At 43.3% G+C, this 23,932-nt stretch overlaps 1 protein-coding gene across 1 annotated transcript in view; it reads right to left on the bottom strand.

Annotated features, from left to right (window-relative positions):
- Positions 1–23,932, bottom strand: part of LOC141098915 (cysteine repeat modular protein 2-like) — a 408,915-nt gene that overhangs the window by 260,589 nt on the left and 124,394 nt on the right. Inside the window, exon 4 of the mRNA XM_073586906.1 lies at positions 19,143–19,185. Coding sequence (XP_073443007.1) covers positions 19,143–19,185 — 43 coding nt within the window. The remainder of the gene's footprint in view (positions 1–19,142; positions 19,186–23,932) is intronic.

Genomic DNA, 23,932 nt, shown 5'->3' with positions numbered 1-23,932 from the left:
GAGTCCACCATCTTTTTTTTCTACAAAGAAAAACCCAGCTCCTACAGGTGAGGTGGAAGGTCTAATAAAGCCTTTACGTAGACTGTCTGCTATGTAGTCATTCATGGCTACACGCTCCGGACCAGAGAGGTTGAATATTCTCCCCTTAGGGAGACGGGCACCTGGGACCAAGTCTATAGGACAGTCGTACTCTCTATGAGGAGGTAGTTTCTCAGACTCCACTATGGAGAAGACATCTTCATAATCTCTGAACACATATGGAATGGAGGGGTTTTTAATTTTAATTTGGTTCACTGACAGTGACATACAGTGATTCTGACACCGTGGACTCCAGCGCACGATATCACCTATGCGCCAGTCAATAACCGGATTATGCTGGTGCAACCATGGCATGCCTAACACAACTGGATTAGATAAATTATGTAAAACAAAAAATGACATCTGTTCGTTGTGTAATGCCCCCACTGACATAGCAATGTCTGTAGCAACAAATTCCACTCCACCCTGGATAATGGATGTACCATTAATCGCAGTGGTCTGAATAGAGGCATTAAGTTTTAGCAGAGGTACACCAAGATTTTTTGCAAGCAAAAAATCCATGAAGTTGCCTGCGGAACCACAATCCACATAAGACTTCACACACAGAGTTTTATTAGAAAACGAGAGAGAGACGGGTAACAAAAGTTTAGCCGCATTTGTGGGCAATACCTGAGCCTCTGGGCCAGCACGACCAGAGCTGCCCAGAGGCCAACGTCCCAGAAATGTGGATTTCTGACGCTCAGCATTTCCCTTGAAGCTTCCAGGCTGCAGCATGCTGGTGTAGGAAGATGGGAGTGTTCCTTCAGGCTGTGCTCTGGAGCAGGTGTTAGGCCAGGAAATCAGCTCAGTCAGAAGAAGAAAGAGGAAAAAAAAAAATTCAGGAGACTGCTTTTATGTAAGATGGACATATACACAAAAAGCAAGGTTTTTTTTTATGGCCGGATATAATGTGACGTCCGTCTGCGGTCTGGGCTGCAGCCAGCCAACACCCCGAGAAACACTGATACCCTTTACCCCTATACAGGGATCTGGATTTATAGCAGAGCCCAGGAGGCGCTGTCTGAATAGGAGCAGTGGCCAGAGCAGGACGGTCGCCAGAAAGGTGTTCCAAAACAGGACAAAAACGTAGTGGTATCCGGGTCTAAACCAGTCGGGCAGCAAGGTACAAAAACAGTAGACAGTAGCAGAGTCAGATTCAGGCCAAGGTCAGAGTCATGAACCAGGAGGGCAGCTGAGGTACAGAATCGTTAGGCAGAAGCAGAGTCAGAAGTCCAGGCCAAGGTCAGAGTCATAAACCAGGAGGGCAGCAGAGGTACAGAATCGTTAGGCAGAAGCAGAGTCAGAAGTCCAGGCCAAGGTCAGAGTCAGTCAACTATAGCAATTCACACAGTAACACGCAGGGGAACCAAGAATATATCTGGCGGCTTGCAAGCCCAGTCCCAAGGTTTTTGAGGGATCAGGTCATCCCTCACAGGCTCCCGGGCTGATGATGTCATCAGGACCGCCCCCAGGACCAGACCTGATGACGATGCACCAACCCCTTCATGACTGACAGAGGAGCGGAGTCTGCGTCCACTAGACGCCTGCGCAGAAGCCCTTTCACTGTTGCCGCCATCACTCGGGTGCGAGCCACGGCGCCTCCTAGTGGCTGTGGGCGGAACAGCAGGCCCCGAGTTCGACGACGACATGTCAGTCCGGCGCCTCCTGGTGGCCGAGGCCTGGACAGCAGGCCCTGAGCCCGAGGGCGGCGTGACAGTCCGTCGCTTCCTAGTGGCTGAGGGCGGAACAGCAGGCCCCGAGTCTGACGGCGACGTGACAGCTAGCACTCTATTAACCTCTACATTTTCCTATTCAGCTGCGTCCCCCTGCTGCAAACAGGTAATTAAAGTGGGTTATCTGTTGGATTGCAGACACAAATTCCATTCCCAGCTTGCAGAACAATATGGGAGGCAACAAACTATGGTCCTTGCCTTCCTATGTCACGGAACTGTAAATGGACTACATTGAGTTTATTTGTTCCCCTTTCCAAATTAGGGATATAGGGATTTCATGCACAGCAAGGGTGCATACTGTTATAGCAAATATATTTCCAGCATTGTGATAAAGTGGTGAATGTAACACATTGACATACCTCACTGGGTTGTCCCCACATCAAGTCTCAAAATAAAATCTGACAGTGCTTAATTGTAAAACACTGGGCAAAACGGTCACTGAAAAAAACCTATGTGTATGGGTGGATGACAAACTCACATTTAGTGGCCAGTGTCATGCAGCTGTTGTAAAGGCAAAAAAATAATGGGATGCATTAAAAGAGGCATAGATGCTCATGAGGAGAACATAATTTTACCTCTATATAAGTCACTAGTGCGACCACACTTGGAATACTATGTACAGATCTGGTCTCCGGTGTGTAAGAAAGACATAGCTGAACTGGAGCAGAGAAGAGCGACCAAAGTAATTAGGGAACTGGGGGTCTACAATAACAAGACAGGTTATTACAATTGGGATTATTTAGTTTGGAAAATCGAAGGCTTAGGGGTGATCTTATTACAATGTATAAATATATGCGGGGACAGTACAAAGGCCTTTCTAATGATCTTTTTACTCTTAGACCTGTGACGTGGACAAGGGGGCATCCTCTACATCTGGAGGAAAGAAGGTTTAAGCATACTCACAGACGCGGAGTCTTTACTGTAAGAGCAGTGAGACTATGGTACTCTCTGCCATATGATGTTGTAATGAGTGATTCCATACTAAAATTTAAGAAGGGTCTGGATGCCTTTCTTGAAAAGTATAATATTACAGGGTATATACACTGGTTTCCTTAATATTGCGTTGATCCAGGGAGCTAGTCTGATTGCCGTATGTGGAGTCAGGAAGGAATTTTTATCCCAATGTGAAGCTTACTGTTTGCCACATGGGTTTTTTTTTTTTTGCCTTCCTCTAGATCAGGGATGGGGAACCTCAGGCCCCAGGGCCATTTAGAGCCCTCGATGACCTTTTATCCGGCCCTTGAGCAGATTCTCAGGGAGCGAATTCTTGGGCAGGGAGCTGTATTTTGATTGCAACCAGCTCATTAATTTCTTCTTTCTCTGTTAGCACATACACAGTGTTCACTACTGAACACTGAAGGGCATGCAATGAAAGATTATGTCCTGACTCCAGTGTCAGAGTCAGGATGTACTTTGTGGGCGGAGTTTGTACGGCCCCCGAAGTATGGTATAAGTATCCAAATGGCCCTTGGCAGAAAAAACATTCCCCACCCCACATCTTAGGGCAAGTTAGGATAGGATATGGGTTGAACTAGATGGACTTAAAGTCTTCTCCTTCAACCTTAATAACTATGTTACTATGTTACTATGTAACATACATTATTTGCCATGTTTCCCATCTATTGAAAGCTAAAATCATAATAGGAAATATGACATTAATATATCCTTAATTAGACCTCCTGGGGTGAAAATATCCTGAAAGCTAGAGATCTGTAAATTTTTTGGACTGTAGCCACATCCCATGAACAGCCCCCATTTGAGCTCACTGAAGAAAGGTATGTGGGCATGTTTTTTATTCACTAAAAGCAGATTTTGAGTTTTTTAACTGTCAGTCCTGGAACACACAGTTCGCTGTGGTGCTGTACAGTCTACCTAAAAAGGAGTGGTTCCGTCAACACTCGATCAAGGTTTCGTTCTTTTGTTATCGCTTTATTTTTTTTTTTTGTGATTGTATATACTGTATTGTTTTGTCCATTTTGTAACATCTTCGTATATTTTTATAAACACTACTTTTCATATTAAATATACAAAATGTAATAGCTTCATTCCTCTTGCTCTATAAACCGCAATCCTGAAGTCATACGCTGTCTGTAATGGGTATCCAATCAGCATGTTTAAACTATTAGTGGTGGCAGCTAGTTCCTTTTCTTATTGTGGAGATTGGCAGCGACCGTATCAGGGATTTTATATATATTCCATGAGTTGGAATCAGATGTGTATATACTAAACGTTCACTGGGAGTTCCCCAATATCTGGCCTAGTAGTGAAAACAGCCGTGGCCTTGTCCATCACTCGTTAGTCAATTGCATTATTGCCCTAATGATTGGAGGAGGCGGAGTGTTGTTACCTGACAAGTTGGTACCAGTCGGGATATCTATGCGATTCCCCTGCTGTCTTTTCTTGACAAATTTGTGATAGCTGTGGGATCTCTGTTGTTCTTCATCATAGCCATTAAAAGGTATCAGCTACTGAGGACTCTCAAATTTTAATATTTTTCATCAAATTAATTTTATCGAGGGAATTTTGCAATAATAAGTGAAGAGGAAAACCAGCATATATCAAACAAACAAAATATATACAGTGGGGAAAATAAGTATTTGATCCCTTGCTGATTTTGTAAGTTTGCCCACTGACAAAGATGAGAACAGTCTATAATTTTAAGGGTAGGTTAATTTTAACATTGAGAGATAGAATATTAAACATAAAATCCAGAAAATCACATTGTATAAATTATATAAATTTATTTGCATTTTGAAGTGAGAAATAAGTATTTGATTCCTCTGGCAAACAAGACTTAATACTTGGTGGCAAAACCCTTGTTGGCAAGCACAGCAGTCAGACGTTTTTTGTAGTTGATGATGAGGTTTGCACACATATCAGGAGGAATTTTGGTCCACTCCTCTTTGCAGATCAACTCTAAATCAAGAAGATGTTGAGGCTGTCGCATGGCAACTCAGAACTTCAACTCTCTCCATAAGTTTTCTATGGGATTAAGGTCTGGAGACTGGCTAGGCCACTCCACAACCTTAATGTGCTTCTTTTTGAGACACTCCTTTGTTGCCTTGGCTATATGTTTTGGGTCATTGTCTTGCTGGAAGACCCAGCAACGACCCATTTTTAATGTCCTGGTGGAGGGAAGGACATTGTCATTTGGGATTTTACATGTCTCCATCCATACTCCCATTGATGCGGTGAAGTAGTCTCTTAGCAAAGAACCACCACCAAAACATAATGTTTCGACCTCCATGCTTGACAGTGGAGACAGTGTTCTTTGGGTCATAGGCAGCATTTCTCTTTCTCCAAACACGGCGAGTTGAGTTAATGCCAAAGACCTCAATTTTTGTCTCATCTGACCACAGCACCTTCTCCCAATCACTCCCAGAATCATCCAAGTTTTCATTGGCAAACTTCAAATGAGCCTGTACATGTGCCTTCTTGAGCAGGGGGACCTTAAGGGCACTTCAGGATTTTAAACCTTTACGGCCTAATGTGTTACCAATGGATTTCTTGGTGACTGTGGTCCCAGCTGATGTGAGATCATTAACAAGTTACCCCTGTGTAATTTTAGGCTGATCTCTCACCTTCCACATGACCAAGGATACCCTACGAGGTGAGATTTTTCATGGTGCCCCAGATCGATGTTGATTGACAGTCATTTTGTATTTCTTCCCTTCTCTTACTATTGCACCAATGGTTGTCTCCTTCTCACCCAGTGCCTTAAATATGGTTTTGGAGCCCATTCCAACTTTGTGCAGGTCTATGATCTTGTCCCTGACTTCTTTACAGTATAAAGCTCTTTGGTCTTGCTCATATTGTAAAGATTAGAGTCTAACTGATTAATTGAGTCTGTGGTCAGGAGTCTTTTATAAAGGTGACTATGTAAGACAGCTGTCTTTAATGCAGGTAACAAGTTGATTAGGAGCGTCTAACTGGTCTGTAGGAGTCAGAACTCTTATTGGTTGGTAAGGGATCAAATACTTATTTCTCACTGCAAAATGCAAATAAATTTATATAATTTAAACAATGTGATTTTCTGGATTTTATTTTTGATATTCTGGCTCTCAATGATAAAATTAACCTACCTTTAAAATTATAGCCTGTTCATGTCTTTGTCAGTGGGCAAACTTACAAAATTAGCAAGGGATCAAATACTTATTTCCCCCACTGTATATATTTTGTTTGTTTGATATATGCTGGTTTTCCCCTTATTATTGCAAAATTCCCTCAGCAAGGGATCAAATACTTATTTCCCCAATGGATCTGATCTGTTTATCCCCAATGGATCTGATCAAAAGACTTTTCAGAATTCATTGAAAATAATAGTGAGGGAGCTTTATTTTTTTCTGTCAGGGAGATTAGATTTAGGATATTTCTTGCTCCGTGGCTATCAGGGAAAATTCCACATGATGTGAGTGAATCAGATCAGGGAAAATGTTTGATAATCTTTGTGCCATTAGCTTAGAATACATTTTTAAATCTATTTAATAATTAAATTGTTCTATAATTAGGTATTTTTGTGGAATCACTGTTTGGGGTATTACTGTTACAGTGGCTTGAAGTATTTCTTTAGGGAAAATTGTTTGTTTCATTGCATAGTTAAATATTTCAATTAGTGGAGAGGTTTGACGATTATTATATTGGTGATAAAATTAGTTTGTAAATCCATCCTGCCCATGAGATTTATTTTCTTTTAAAGCGAAACTGTAATCAGGATTTTGCTAAGTATACTACAGGCACTGTCAGGTTGGTATCTGCCTCCTGTTTTAAAAACTGTGCTTACGCAGTTCATATTGGGGTCTTTGGGAAAAAAGACAAAGAGGAAGGTCACTGAAGGTTCAGTGACCTGTCATTTAAGCCCATAAGGATCAATATAAGAACAGAGCACCAAAAAACGACTGCTCACAGGCCGCCCCAGAGCACAAAAATCTCATTAACTGAAAACTGCAAATACAGATTAAACAACAACCACAAGATGGAGTTCATCAACCCAGGTATCATTTTAATCAGTATATCGGCGCCAACCTGACAGTGCTTATAGTTTATTTAGCAAAATCCTGATGACAGGTTCGCTTTAACTTATTTACGACAGATATGACTTCTACTCTAAAATGTAAGTTTAAATGAGCCAATTGTTAGCTATTCAGTGTTGGGAGCTGTATCTTGGTGAGGAATTGATTAATAATTTGTTCATCAGGTTGAGGTGTGATTTTGTCATTTTTAAAGTTATATAGATCTGAATAGTAGGATGCAAATGCATCAGAGATGTCCTGTGGATAGGAATGAGTTACTTCATCTTTTTCTGTACATGTAATTCTTGTTTTCTTTGTTTTTTTTTATTTTATTGGCCATTAGGTTGGTCATCTTCTTGTAAGAGAAGTAGTGATTTATTTTAATTGTTTGTAATATATAATCATAGTCATCCACTAGTAAGAGTTTGAGTTCGGCTCTCAATTTGAGTATTTTCAAGTGAATCAGAGTGGATGTTTTTTTTTTACTTTTTCCTTAATTATTTCCTATATAACCAATTGGATTCTCTCTTTAATTTGTTTTTATATTGGCAATTGAGGTGAATTAGGACTCGTCTCAGTACTGTTTTATGAGCACTCCATATTGTATATGGGGAAAATTCATGTTTTACATTTTTATTAAAGTAATATTTTTCTTTCTTAATATTTTAGCTTTATACAAAGCCAGTTTCAATAGAAATAAGCTACTGTTACATGCACACCACTAGGTCCACACACCACACCGGAATAGGTCTCATGAATTCTTTGGAGCTCTGGGGGAACCGTTACTCAGGGTGACCATGTACCGCAGCTTCCTCGGGCATAAGATGGATCCACTTGCTCACACAGATGCAACTAATAGAGACCTTATGAACAGTGTAGTTTAATGCTACAGCACATTTAGTACAATTCTTTTAAGCACAGGCTTTATAACAGTACAGCTGCTTCTTAGAGGCACATTGACTAACAGTCTCTTTTGTTAGAGTTATTGAGATTATCTAATGATTTAATGGACAAAAGGACTGGGCCGTGATTAGACCAAGATTTTTTCCCAGTTGTACTTTCAAAGTTTTGTGAATTGGGGCCAAGACTAAGTCTATTCTGGTAAATGTTGAATGCCTAGCGGAAAAATATGTGTATTCTTTTGACATTGAGACATCTGAAAACATCAGATAAGAACTTGCTGATAAAACAAAACTTAAGTGTAAAGATCTTGTAACTTGAGTTATCTTGAGTTAGATGTAGTATCTAATTTTTATCCAAAATAGTATTAAAGTCTAAGAATAATATTAAATATCCCTTTTGTATTTTTTTTAGTTTTTGTATTAGTCTATTAAGGAATTAAATTTTTCCACTATTAGGTGCATAGGTGTTCCCTAGGGTGCATTCTCTATTATTTATTTTGCATACAGTGGGGCAAATAAGTATTTGATCCCTTGCTGATTTTATAAGTTTGCCCTCCGATGTGCGCTGGGAGTCCCTGCCCTGTTCGCCAGGGCGCTGTTAGCTCCGCTCAATACCTGAAACTCAGCACCAGCATCCATATCCAAACCGAGCCTCTGGGCAAGGTGAGAATGTCTATGATTTTGCTGGTCTCCCTTGTTCCTGACAGAGCAGGGAGGTGGAGTTAACTCCAGAAAGAAGTTGCGGTGAAGAATCCTATCTGTAAGTGCAGTGACTCCTCCAGCTCATGCCGCAAGTCCCTGCCCTGAGTGACAGGAGAGCTGTAAGTTCTTTGCAGCATACAGCTCTTTATTATTGCCACTCCATCACTTAGTGTTGAGCATTCCGATACCGCAAGTATCGGGTATCGGCCGATACTTGCTGTATCGGAATTCCGATACCGACTTCCGATATTTTTTCAATATCGGAAGTCGGCATCGGAATCGGAAGTTCAAAGTTGATTGACAGCCTGACGTCATCATGATGCGCGGTGTGTGCGCATCATGATGCGCCGTCATTTCGGGCCTTCCGGGGGTCTCTGCCGGCCTGCCGGGGGGCTGTGTGGACTGCCCGGGGTCTGTACCGGCCTGCCGGGGGGCTGTGCCGGCCTGCCGGTGGTCTGTGCACCCTGTGGGGGTCTGTACCGGCCTGCCGGGGGGCTGTCCCCGCCTGCCGGTGGTCTGTGCACCCTGTGGGGGTCTGTACCGGCCTGCCGGGGGGCTGTGCCGGCCTGCCGGGGGGCTGTGCTGATGTCCGGGGGTCTGTGCAAGCATCGTCCGATGGGACTACAAGTCCCATCTGGCGATGCCTGCTACCATGACAGTGATTGACACATTAGCCAATGATGGGACAGTAGTAGTCCCATCATCCGGCTAATGTGTTAAATGTTAAAAAAAAAAAAAAAAATACTACATACATACTACATGCATACTACATGCTACATACATACTACATACATACTACATACATAACACATATATACTACATACATACTACATACATACTACATACATACTACATACATACTACATGCATGCTACATACATACTACATGCTACATACATACTACATATATACTACATGCATGCTACATACATACTACATGCATGCTACATACATACTACATATATACTATATGCATGCTACATACATACTACATGCTACATACATACTACATATATACTACATACATACTACATACATACTACATGCATGCTACATACATACTACATGCTACATACATACTACATATATACTACATGCATGCTACATACATACTACATGCTACATACATACTACATATATACTACATGCATGCTACATACATACTACATGCTACATACATACTACATATATACTACATACATACTACATGCATGCTACATGCATGCTACATACATACTACATGCTACATACATACTACATATATACTACATGCATGCCACATACATACTACATGCTACATACATACTACATATATACTACATGCATGCTACATACATACTACATGCTACATACATACTACATATATACTACATACATACTACATGCATGCTACATGCATGCTACATACATACTACATGCTACATACATACTACATATATACTACATGCATGCTACATACATACTACATGCTACATACATACTACATATATACTACATGCATGCTACATACATACTGCATGCTACATGCATACTACATACATACTACATGCTACATACATACCACATATATACTACATACATACTACATACAATACATTCATACAATACATACATAGACATACAGTACATATAACATAGAGTAACATACTTACCAATACTTGTCACATTGTTCCCCGAAGCCATTGTCTTTTACGGAATAAATATTAACATAACAAACCACAAAAATACTCACCCACGATCCGAAGCAGTCCACGAGTGTGTCCCACGACGATCTTGGGTAGAGAACTGCAGCATCAGCTGTTGCTGCCGTTCTCTACGGGCTGCAGGAATCCAATGACAGAAGGTAGGTATCCTTCCGCACTGTATTCCTCCGCCACTTAAAAAAAAAAAGTCCCTAGTCTCACTTTATGCCATTGCTGTGTGGGAAATCCCACGCAGCAATGGCATAAAGTGAGACTAGGGACTTTTTTTTTTAAGTGGCGGAAGAATACAGTGCGGAAGGATACCTACCTTCCGTCATTGGATTCCTGCAGCCCGTAGAGAATGGCAGCAACAGCTGATGCTGCAGTTCTCTACCCAAGATCGTCGTGGGACACACTTGTGGACTGCTTCGGATCGTGGGTGAGTATTTTTGTGGTTTGTTATGTTAATATTTATTCCGTAAAAGACAATGGCTTCGGGGAACAATGTGACAAGTATTGGTAAGTATGTTACTCTATGTTATATGTACTGTATGTCTATGTATGTATTGTATGAATGTATTGTATGTAGTATGTATGTACTATATATGTGGTATGTATGTAGCATGTAGTATGTATGTAGTATGCATGTAGCATGCAGTATGTATGTAGCATGCATGTAGTATATATGTAGAATCATAGAATCATAGAATCGTAGAGTTGGAAGGGACCTCCTGGGCCATCTGGTCCAACCCCCTGCTCAAAGCAGGATTTGCTAAATCATCCCAGTCAGATGTCTGTCCAGCCTCTGTTTGAAGACTTCCATTGAAGGAGAACTCACCACTTCTCGTGGCAGCCTGTTCCACTCATTGATCACTCTAACTGTCAAAAAGTTTTTTCTAATATCTAATCTGTGTCTCCTCCCATTCAGTTTCATCCCATTGCTTCTAGTCTTTCCTTGTGCAAATGAGAATAAAGTTGATCCTTCTACAATGTGACAGCCCTTTAGATATTTGTAGACAGCAATTAAGTCTCCTCTCAGTCTTCTCTTTTGCAAACTAAACATTCCCAAATCCTGCAACCTTTCCTCATAAGACAGGGTTTGCAGACCGGTCACCATTCTGGTCGCTCTTTTCTGAACTTGCTCCAGTTTGTTGATGTCTTTTTTAAAATGTGGTGCCCAAAACTGGACACAATATTCCAGATGAGGTCTGACCAAAGAGGAGTAGAGGGAAATAATGACTTCACGTGATCTAGACTGTATGCTTCTGTTAATACATCCTAGAACTGCATTTGCCTTTTTTGCTGCTGCATCACACTGTTGACTCATATTCAGTCTGTGATCTATTAGTATACCCAAGTCTTTTTCACATGTGCTGTCACTTAGCCCTATTCCTCCCATTCTATATATGCTTTTTTCATTTTTATTGCCCAGATGTAGTACTTTGCATTTCTCCCTGTGAAAAACCATTCTGTTAGTTACTGCCCACTTCTCCAGTTTATTTAAATCTTTTTGAATCCTCTCTCTCTCTTCTCTAGTATTAGCTATCCCTCCTAGCTTTGTGTCATCAGCAAATTTAATCAGTTTACCCTCAATTCCTTCATCTAAATCATTGATAAAGATGTTGAACAATACAGGGCCCAGGACAGAGCCCTGTGGTACCCCACTTGAGACATTCTTCCAACTGGATGTGCAGCCATTTACGACCACTCTTTGGGTCCGATCACTAAGCCAGCTATGAATCCACCTAACAGTTGCCTTGTCCATTCCATACTTAGTCATTTTTTCAATAAGGATTGTATGAGAGACTTTGTCAAATGCTTTGCTGAAGTCAAGATATACTATATCTACAGCATTTCCTTGATCCACCCAATCAGTGATACCGTCATAGAAGGAAATTAAGTTAGTCTGACATGACTTATTAGTTACAAACCCATGCTGACTCTGTTTGATCACTTCATTCTTATCCAGGTATTGACTTACATGTTGTTTAATAATTTGTTCAAAGATCTTTCCTGGTATAGAAGTCAGACTCACCGGCCTATAGTTGCCTGGGTCCACCTTCTTCCCCTTTTTGAAGATAGGAACAACATTTGCTCTTCTCCAGTCTTCTGGCACTTCTCCTGTTCTCCAAGAATTTTCAAAGATTATGGAGAGTGGTTCAGAAATTTCTTCTGCTATCTCCTTCAGTACTCTGGGGTGTAATTCATCTGGACCTGGAGACTTGAATTCATTTAGGTTAGCTAAGTGTTTCCTCACTATCTTTCTGTTTATAGATATCCTGGATTCTTCTATTCCCTTAATAGGACAGTGAATAACAGTTGGTGTTACATTTCCTTTCTGAGAGAAAACAGATGCAAAATAGGAATTTAAAAGTTCAGCCTTCTCAACATCCTGTCTTACCATTTCATCATTTTCATCCTGTAAAAATCCTATAGCATCTTTGACTTTTCTTTTACTTTTGACATATCCCCAAAATCCTTTATTATTGCTTTTGACATCTCTTGCAAGCCTCAATTCATTTTCAGCTTTAGCTAATCTGATTTGTGCCCTGCAGATTCTGCAGACAGCATTATATTCTTCTTTAGATATGCCTCCCTCTTTCCATTTTATAAACATTTTTTTCTTCCTTTTTAGCATGTGCTTAAGTTCTGTGTTCACCCATCCTGGTTTCCTTAAATGCTTCCTATTCTTCCCTCTTTTCGGAATTGTTAACAACTGTGCTTTGAGAATTTCATTTTTCAAGGTTTCCCATCCTTCCTGGACATTTTTGTCTTTAAGGATATCCAGCCATTGGATCCCTCCAATTATCTTTCTGAATCCCTTAAAATCTGCCTTTCTGAAATCTAACCTTGACGTCTGAGTCTTCACAGGTCTTCCGCCTCTAGTTATCCAAAATTCTAAAATAGCATGGTCGCTACCTCCTAGGGTTCCAGCCACTTTTACCTCCTCAACCATTTCCTCCCTGTTTATAAGGATTAGATCCAAGGTAGCAGTTCCCCTTGTTTTCTCCCCTACCTTTTGGAAGATAAAGTTGTCAGCAAGAGAGGATAAGAATTTCCTTGACCTGTTAGTTTTGCCTGAGAGAGATTCCCAACAAATGTCTGGATAGTTGAAATCTCCCATGACAACTATGTCATATTTTTTGGAGAACTTGGCCATTTGATGCATAAAGAGTTCATCCATATCTTCAGCTTGCACAGGCGGCCTGTAGTAAATGCCTACAATGGTGTCCTTTCCATTGTTCTGTCCTTGTATTCTTACCCAAACAGTTTCCACAGAACTCCCAGTCTCTGAAGCTTCAATCTCTGTGCAGATATACGCGTTTCTAACATACAATGCAACACCTCCTCCTCGTTTATCAAGTCTGTTTCTTGCAAATAAGTTGTATCCTTCTAGTCTTGTATTCCAATCATGTGTATCGTCCCACCAAGTTTCAGTGATTCCAATGACATCATATTTCTTTTCCTGTGTTAGTAGTTCCAATTCTCCTTGTTTGTTGCCCATGCTTTGTGCATTAGTATAGAAACATTTTAGTTTGTGATTGGTTTCTCTTTCTCCAATATTTTTATTAATTAGATTCTTTCGTCTTTGTTCTTCCTTTCCACTTCTATTAGCAGAGTTCTCAATAGCATTTGTCAGGTGTATGGCTTTTTCTGGTCTTTTGCTTCCCTTCCCATGTTGTTCTAGTTTAAAGCTCTCCTTACAAGTGTAGCAAGGCGACTTCCAAATACATGCTTTCCAGTCTTCGTAAGGTGCACCCCATCTCTAGCAAGTAGTCCATCGTATAAGTAGTTCACTCCGTGATCCAGAAATCCAAATCGTTGCTGACGGCACCATCGACGTAGCCAGTTGTTCACCTGCAGAATCTTATTCCACCTCCTTGTTCCATGGCCATCCACTGGGAGGATGGAAGAGAAGACCACCTGCGCTCCCAGTTCTTTCACTTTCTTGCCTAAGTCTTCAAAGTCTCTGCAGATGGTTTCCAGGTCGTTTCTTGCGGTGTCATTTGTCCCCACATGTAGTAGCAGGAATGGGTAGTCATCTGAAGGTCTGAAGAGTCCTGATATCCTGTCAGACACATCTTTAATTTTTGCACCTGGAAGACAGCACATTTCTCTTGAAGTTATATCCGGTCTGCAGATAGCGGCCTCTGTTCCTCTCAACAGGGAATCCCCCATGACCACCACTCTCCGTTTCTTCTTCACAACATTTTTCTTTCTCCATCCAGGAGGACTCTGAAGGCGTACAAGGTTGCTGTTTGTTGGCAAAGTCTTATCCTGATGTATTTCTTCATCGTTTTCCTGCGTGAGAGCCTGGTACTGGTTTCTGAGCAGTATGGGTGCTGACTGCCTCCTGATCCTCCTGCTTCTCTGGGTCACATGTCTCCATTCCTCTGTTTCTTCAGGTGCACTTCGAATTTCTTCTCTTTCTGTAACATGAAGAGATAATTCTGCTCTGTCCAAGAACTCTTCACCTTCCTTAATGATCTTCAACGTAGCCAACCTCTCTTCGAGATTTTGCAACTTTTCCTCCAACAGGGACACAAGCTTGCATTTGTGGCATGTGAAATTTGGCTTTTCCACTGGTAAGTCTGTGAACATGTAGCAAGAAATGCAGCTCACCAAATGGCTCCTGGCCTCTTCCATCTTGAGATTTCTTAAAAAGATGAGCCAAAATTCGCGCGCCGATAGGCGCCGATAGGTTTTCCGATTTCCTCTTTTCAGCTGCAACGGCCAAAACCCAGTGATCGTAGAGCTCGCGGAGACTCTTCACTTATCCCAGAAGGCACTGGGAATATGCAAATGATCTCCTCAAGACTCTTCCCCTGGTTTTCCGATTTCCTCTTTTCAGCTGCAACGGCCAAAACCCAGTGATCGTAGAGCTCGCGGAGACTCTTCACTTATCCCAGAAGGCACTGGGAATATGCAAATGATCTCCTCAAGACTCTTCCCCTGGTTTTCCGATTTCCTCTTTTCAGCTGCAACGGCCAAAACCCAGTGATCGTAGAGCTCGCGGAGACTCTTCACTTATCCCAGAAGGCACTGGGAATATGCAAATGATCTCCTCAAGACTCTTCCCCTGGTTTTCCGATTTCCTCTTTTCAGCTGCAACGGCCAAAACCCAGTGATCGTAGAGCTCGCGGAGACTCTTCACTTATCCCAGAAGGCACTGGGAATATGCAAATGATTTCCTCAAGACTCTTCCCCTGGTTTTCCGATTTCCTCTTTTCAGCTGCAACGGCCAAAACCCAGTGATCGTAGAGCTCGCGGAGACTCTTCACTTATCCCAGAAGGCACTGGGAATATGCAAATGATCTCCTCAAGACTCTTCCCCTAGTAGTATGTAGTATGTAGTATGTAGTATGTAGTATGTATGTAGCATGTAGTATGTATGTAGCATGCATGTAGTATATATGTAGTATGTATGTAGCATGTAGTATGTATGTAGCATGCATGTAGTATATACACTCACTGGCCACTTTATTAGGTACACCATGCTAGTAAGGGGTTGGACCCCCTTTTGCCTTCAGAACTGCCTCAATTCTTCGTGGCAGAGATTCAACAAGGTGCTGGAAGCATTCCTCAGAGATTTTGGACCATATTGACATGATGGCATCACACAGTTGGCGCAGATTTGTCGGCTGCACATCCCTGATGCAAATCTCCCGTTCCACCACATCCCAAAGATGCTCTATTGGCTTGAGATCTGGTGACTGAGGAGGCCATTTGAGTACAGTAAACTCATTGTCATGTTCAAGAAACCAATCTGAGATGATTCGAGCTTTATGACATGGCGCATTATCCTGCTGAAAGTAGCCATCAGATGTTGGGTACATTGTGGTCATAAAGGGATGGACATGGTCAGCAACAATACTCAGGTAGGCTGTGGCGTTGCAACGATGCTCAATTGGTACCAAGGGGCCCAAAGAGTGCCCAGAAAAAATTCCCCACACCATGACACCACCACCACCAGCCTGAACCGTTGATACAAGGCAGGATGGATCCATGCTTTCATGTTGTTTACGCCAAATTCTGACCCTACCATCCGAATGTCGCAGCAGAAATCGAGACTCATCAGACCAGGCAACGTTTTTCCAATCTTCTACTGTCCAATTTCGATGAGCTTGTGCAAATTGTAGCCTCAGTTTCCTGTTCTTAGCTGAGAGGAGTGGTACCCAGTGTGGTCTTCTGCTGCTGTAGCCCATCTGCCTCAAAGTTCGACGCACTGTGCGTTCAGAGATGCTCTTCTGCCTACCTTGGTTGTAACGGGTGGCAATTTGAGTCACTGTTGCCTTTCTATCAGCTCGAACCAGTCTGCCCATTCTCCTCTGACCTCTGGCATCAACATGGCATTTCCGGCCACAGAACTGCCGCTCACTGGATTTTTTTTCTTTTTCGGACCATTCTCTGTAAACCCTAGAGATGGTTGTGCGTGAAAATCCCAGTAGATCAGCAGTTTCTGAAATTCTCAGACCAGCCCTTCTGGCACCAACAATCATGCCACGTTCAAAGGCACTCAAATCACCTTTCTTCCCCATACTGATGCTCGGTTTGAACTGCAGGAGATTGTCTTGACCATGTCTACATGCCTAAATGCACTGAGTTGCCGCCATGTGATTGGCTGATTAGAAATTAAGTCTTAACACACAGTTGGACAGGTGTACCTAATAAAGTGGCCAGTGAGTGTATGTAGTATGTATGTAGCATGTAGTATGTATGTAGCATGCATGTAGTATATATGTAGTATGTATGTAGCATGTAGTATGTATGTAGCATGCATGTAGTATGTATGTAGTATGTATGTAGCATATATGTAGTATGTATGTAGCATGTAGTATATATGTAGTATGCATGTTGCATGCATGTAGTATATATGTAGTATGTACGTAGTATGTATGTAGTATATATGTGGTATGTATGTAGCATGTAGTATGTATGTAGTATGTATGTAGCATGCATGTAGCATGCAGTATGTATGTAGCATGCATGTAGTATATATGTAGTATGTATGTAGCATGTAGTATGTATGTAGCATGCATGTAGTATATATGTAGTATGTATGTAGCATGTAGTATGTATGTAGCATGCATGTAGTATATATGTAGTATGTATGTAGCATGTAGTATGTATGTAGCATGCATGTAGTATATATGTAGTATGTATGTAGCATGTAGTATGTATGTAGCATGCATGTAGTATGTATGTAGTATATATGTAGCATATATGTAGTATGTATGTAGCATGTAGTATATATGTAGTATGCATGTTGCATGCATGTAGTATATATGTAGTATGCATGTTGCATGCATGTAGTATGTATGTAGTATGTATGTTGCATGTAGTATATATGTAGTATGAATGTAGCATGTATGTAGTATGTAGTATGAATGTAGCATGTATGTAGTATGCATGTTGTATGTATGTAGCATGTAATTTTTTTTTTTTATTTTTTTTTACATTCAACACATTAGCCGGATGATGGGACTACTACTGTCCCATCATTGGCTAATGTGTCAATCACTGTCATGGTAGCAGGCATCGCCCGATGGGACTTGTAGTCCCATCGGACGATGCCTGCACAGACCCCCGGAGCCTGCACAGACCACCGGCAGGCCGGCACAGCCCCCCGGCAGGCCGGCACAGCCCCCCGGATCCTGCACAGCCCCCCGGCAGGCCGGCACAGCCCCCCGGCAGGCCGGCACAGCCCACCGGAGCCTGCACAGCCCCCCTGGCAGGCCGGCACAGCCCCCCGGCAGGCCGGCACAGACCACCGGAGCCTGCACAGACCCCCTGGCAGGCCGGCACAGCCCCCCGAAAGGCCCGTACAGACCCCAGAGAGGCTGTACAAGGGAAAAACAGGATTTTTCTTATTCCGATACCGGAAGTCCCATAGACTTGAATGGGACTTCCGGTATCGGAATCGGCGATACCGATACTTTTTTTTAAGATCGGCCGATCCATTCCGATCCGATACTTTGAAGTATCGGACGGTATCGCTCAACTCTATCCATCACACTTCATAGATTATCACAAACTTTCAGCGGCCTGTGCTGATCACCCTTTGATCTGTCAGTTGTTATTTATTATTATTTTGTACATTTAACTGTATAATATTTATATATTTTCAAGATGGATAGTCATATTGTTCTCGCTTTTTTATACAATTCTCTTATACATCATTTATCTGATGTAGGTCCATGTTGAACCGAAACGTCATTAGCTGTTGTTCCAGACTGGTTAAATTGTAAACAAATTTCACATCTATTGCCACGCGTCCTGCTGAGTGCCAAATTTAATATTACTATTATTCATGGATTGGAACCCTACTCGGGCACCTCACCATTTTCCTACATCAGTACTTTGTCAGGATTCCTGTAGAATACAATTTGTTGGGGATTCTAATGGACACTCTCATGGAGTGTAAGCGGTAGAGCACTGTGTGTTAATGTGAACTTAGCCTTAGCTATACTGCTATGCTACAGCAGAGGCTCTGACCATTCTATGACAATCAGGGCAAGCAATGTCTATTAGCTGCTCTATACTAAATAGGGGGTCACTCTGCAAAGATCTGGCTTTAGAGTAAATGACTTAATGGGCATGTTCATCAGCACTCAACTCTTTAGATGGATGTACGCATTGCTTTACACTTTGAACACCAGTAGGCCCCATAATATGTTGAAAAATGTCAAAAATCTGCTGGAGTTCCCTTATAAATAAATATTGGAACACATTTTAAACAAGTACGGTAATTAGCAATTAATGTAAATTTTAATAATCTATACAATGAATATGATTTTTAAAGCGGGATAATCCCTTTACAGATTAATTGTTGAAAAAATATTTCTAGGGTGTGCAATCAATACTGTGTATGATTAATGTGAGCACAACCTCTCAGTTCTATTTTGGTCCATCTGTTTTTGTTACCAACTCTATTGTACGTATTTTTGTTATGATAACATTAATTACTGCACTACCATTCATTATCAATAAACATGCTAATTCCACCAACAATTTAAAAAATACAAATAACTTACAGATAATATCCTTGCAGACAGCTGAGGCAGATTTCTGGATCATCTATAAAAATGAAAAATATATTTTACATTTGGATGATTGTGCCCATATACTCATTCACAACAACTTTTGAGGTTGTATTCAAACAACTGGGGTCTATTCTAATCAAAGAGACCCTACAATCTGGAATTCAGTGTAACTATACATTTCTAATAAATAGGCATCCTACCTTGTGCCCTTCTTCTGCTGCCTCCTCTGCTCAAATTGTTGTTCCTTATCTCATGCTTCCCAGCTGGCATGAGAAGTGATAAGTTCAGGCATCTTGAAAGCAGGATAAGAGGAACATTGATCTAAAGGGCATGTCACACTAAGAGATATCGCTAGCAATATCGCTATAACTAGTGACGTTATAGCGATATTGCTAGCGATATCTCTGTGTCTGATACTTACCTACGACCGGCTCCCCCGCTGGTTATCGCTGATCGCGCGAGAACGTTCAGGACTGTTTCTCGTCGTCAGCTTCCTGCGGCGCTTCCTGCTGTGAGGACGAGCGACGCGTGGAGCCGGGCGGGAGGACGCAGGATCGCCTGGTGTGACAGGTAAGTAGCGATCCCCGTCCCCTGCGATGTCGCTGGTGAGATCTGCCTGTGTGGCAGCTCACTAGCGACCACTTAGCGATGTACCAGCGATCCTGACCGCGTCATATCGCTGGTTGGGATCGCTGGTACATCGCTAAGTGTGACAGTACCTTAAGAAGAGGAGTCAGTGGGAGGCACCAGATAGTATGACTATACATAAGAAATGTACTGTCATTTTTTGTTTTTTTTTTGTCTTAAGGTGGTGGTGGCTCTTTAAGTTATTACATACATGAAAATAATAATAAAGTCATTGGAGCACACAACTAATACAAACAGAATTACACAATGATCTAAAAAGTTAATACAATTGAAACCACCTTACTTTAAAGTTTTGATTCAATAAAGCATCTACCCTTTGCCTTGATAACAGCTTGGCACACCCTTCACATTCTCTCAACCTACTTAGTAAAGAAGACATCATTGATGTTTTTCTAATAGCATTTGTGACGACCAGGAAAAGGCAACGTCCGAGAGTGGACCCTCTGGATTGCGGAACTAGAGCTCCCGAGGGCGAGCGCGCCAGGTGGAGCTGACGACTATACAGGGACCGTTAGGGGCAGACCCTCAGAAGACAGATACCGCAACAGCTAGAACCAAGAGGGGCGGCTCTGGGGACCAGAGAGCAACTGGCAGAACAGAAGCACAAAACAAAGTGGAGATACAGGACGGGTCAGGAACGCAGGGCACGGAGCGCAGGATGGAGTAAGGAACACAGGACTGAGAGGGAGGGCAGAGTACGGAGTACAGGACGGACTACAGAGTACAGGGCAGAGTACGGAGGACAGGACAGAATATAGAGTACAGGGCAGAGTATGGAGTACAGGACGGAGTACAGGGCAGAGTACAGAGTACAGGACGGAGTACAGAGTAAGTTGTAGGGAAACCCCTTACAACTCGGCCAGAATACAACTAGGTTAGGCACACGATAATCAGACGTCTCCACCATCTTGGAGATGCCTGATATATCATGCGCTGCCGGTTGATTGGCGGCCAGGGCCTCTGGGCGGGCGCTGCAGGGTTAAGAATCCTGCAGAGCACGCACCCGCAGCCTAAGGCGCTTGCGCGGGGCAGCCACAGGCCGGGAGGATGGGAGCAAGGAGGAGGCGGGCACATCGCGGCGAGGTGGGGGCTGGTGAGTAGAGACGGCGGCGGACTTTGCCGCTGCTGGAACGGCGGCGGTGACCGCCACTGACGTGACAGTACCCCCCCATTACATCTCCCCCTCCTGAGATTGGACAAAAACTTCCTTAAAATAAGTGGAGCATTAACATTCTCCTGAGGTTCCCAGGACCTCTCCTCAGGGCCAAAACCCTTCCAACTGATAAGGAAGAAGGTTCACCCCCGAACTTTCTTCATGACTAGAATATCTCTTACTTCAAAGATGTTATCGGCCCCTACTGGCTGAGGAGAAGGAGGTGGTACAGGGTGATACCGATTAAGAACAACAGGTTTAAGGAGCGAGACAAGGAAGGCGTTATGGACCCGGAGTGAAGCCGGCAACCTCAATTTATAAGCCATGTTGTTAATGCATCCAAGAACCTCAAAAGGAACGATGTACCGAGGACCCACTTTGTAAGAAGGCATTTTTAGGCAGATATGCTTGGTCGAAAGCCAGACTTTGTAGCCAGGTTGGTATGACGGAAGGTCCCTGCGTCTCCTGTCTGCATGCCTCTAAATCCGGATACTGGACTTTTCAAGTGCCTCTCTGGTCTCCCTCCAGATCTGAGAAAACTCTGAAGAGAGGGCATCTGCGGGAACACCAGAAGGCCTGGAGATAGGCAGCGGAACACCAGGATTCTGGCCAGAAACCACAAAGAACGGCGTTTTCGTGGTGGACTCATTAGGATGATTGTTATGGGCGAACTCTGCCCATGGCAGGAGCAGGAGTGACACCCAGTTGTCTTGATGGGCCTTAGAAAAGTGACGCAGGTAGGCTGCCAATACCTGATTGATCCACTCCACTTGCCCATTGGTCTGAGGATAATAGGTGGAGGAGAAATCCAGAGATATACCCATGAGGTTGCTGAGTGCTCTCCAGAATCGAGAGGTAAACTGGACCCCACGATCAGACACAATTCGTTGAGGGAGTCCATGAAGTCTGAAAACCTGGTGGATGAAGACCTTGGCCAACTCAGGTGCTGTAGGTAATCCGGGCAATGGGATAAAATGGGCCATCTTGGAGAAGCGATCGACCACTACTAGGATAGTAGTACACCCGGAAGAGCAGGGTAAATCAGTAATGAAATCCTTACCTATCTGTCGCCAATGGGCATCAGGAGGAGGCAGAGGGTGAAGCAGGCCGGTCAGCAGACTCCTTGGTACTTTGTTCTGAGCACAAGTCATGCAGGAGGCTACAAAATCTGTCACATCTTGACAAAGAGAAGGCCACCAATAGTAGCGAGAGAGAAGGCTGAGGGTTTTCTTGACCCCGACGTGTCCCACAATCTTGGAGGAGTGCCCCCAGTCTAGCACTTCTAACCTCTTATTCTGTGGGACGAAGTTCTTGCCTGGCAGATTGGGTGAAACCCTCACGGGTGCTACGGTGATAAGTTTGGCAGGCTCAATGATATAAGAAGGAACCTCCTCAGTCTCAGGTGATTGCAAAGACCTGGATAGGGCGTCAGCCTTGGTATTCCTATCCCCAGGCCAAAAATGGAGTTTGAAGTCAAAGTAGGAAAAATACAGCGACCACCTGGCTTGCCTGGAATTGAGTCTTTGCGCGGATGAAGATACGCAAAACTCTTGTGGTCCGTGAAGATTATAAATGGATGGACCGCCCCCTCCAGAAGATACCGCCACTGCTCCAGAGCCATCTTAATGGCCAGTAATTCCCGATCTCCAATTGAATAGTTGCATTCTGCAGGAGAGAATGATTTAGAGAAGAACCCTCAAGGCACCAAGTGGCCCGAAGACGTCCGCTGGGAAAGGACCGCCCCTGCTCTGGTGGAGGATGCATCCACCTCTAGGACGAAGGGCCTATTAACTATCGGCCAGTGTAAAATCGGAGCTGTAGCAAAGGCCCGTTTCCAGGCAAGAAAGGCCTCTTCGGCCTCTGAAGGCCAAACATTTGCTTTTGTCCCCTTTCGGGTCAGAGCGGAGATGGGCTTGGTCACCGAGGAGAAGTGAGGGATGAACTGCCTGTAATAATTTGCGAATCCCAGGAACCATTGGATGGCTTTTACTCCAACCGGACGAGGCCATTTGAGTACAGCAGATAGTTTCTCGGGGTCCGTCTTCACCCCGGAGTCCGTGATAATATACCCTAAGAAGGGCAATGAAGTTTGTTCAAACAGGCATTTCTCTATTTTAGCATAGAGTCGGTTCTCCAGTAGGCGTTGCAGGACCAGCCGAACATTCCTCCTATGGGAGGATAAGTCAGGTGAAAAGATGAGAATGTCATCTAGATATACAACGACACATGAGTAAAGCAGGTCTCGGAAAATCTCATTAACGAATTCCTGGAACACCGCCGGGGCGTTGCAAAGACCAAAAGGCATGACCAAATACTCGTAATGGCCGTCCCGAGTATTGAAGGCTGTCTTCCACTCGTCCCCGGCATGGATTCGAATCAAGTTATATGCTCCCCGCAGATCCAACTTGGTAAAGATCTGGGCCCCTCTCAAACGGTCAAAGAGTTCAGGGATTAGCAGGAGAGGATAAATATTTTTGACTGTGATACTGTTCAAGCCTCAGTAGTCAATACACGGCAGAAGGGATCCATCTTTCTTCCCAACGAAGAAAAACCCTGCTCCAGCAGGAGAAGATGACTTCTGAATAAAACCCCTGGCCAAGTTTTCCCGGATGTACTGACATGGCCGAGGTCTCCGCTGGAGACAGTGGATAAGTTCTCCCCCTGGGGGGAGTAGCTCCCAAAATCATCTCGATTGGGCAATCGTAGGACCGATGCGGCGGCAGGGTCTCTGTCTCTTTCTTCCTGAAGACATCGGCGTACGAAAGATAAGCCATGGGGAGCCCAGGAAGGTCGGCAGGAGCTTGTAGTGATCCAGGATGAGGTACTGACAAGAAACAGTGTTCATGGCAGGAGTGTCCCCAGCGTAGGATCTCCCCAGAGCACCAGTCCAGAATGGGCTCATGTAAGCGTAGCCAGGGTAGGCCGAGAAGTACGGCGTGAGACAATTTAGGCAGGACGTAGAAGGTGATCTTTTCCCGGT

This window comes from Dendrobates tinctorius, unplaced genomic scaffold, assembly GCF_039654945.1.
Source record: "Dendrobates tinctorius isolate UK_male_01 unplaced genomic scaffold, ASM3965494v1 ptg000097l, whole genome shotgun sequence".
Lineage (NCBI taxonomy): Eukaryota > Metazoa > Chordata > Amphibia > Anura > Dendrobatidae > Dendrobates > Dendrobates tinctorius.
The sequence above is the reverse complement of the archived record's forward strand: the minus strand, read 5'-3'. Positions and strand labels throughout refer to the sequence as shown.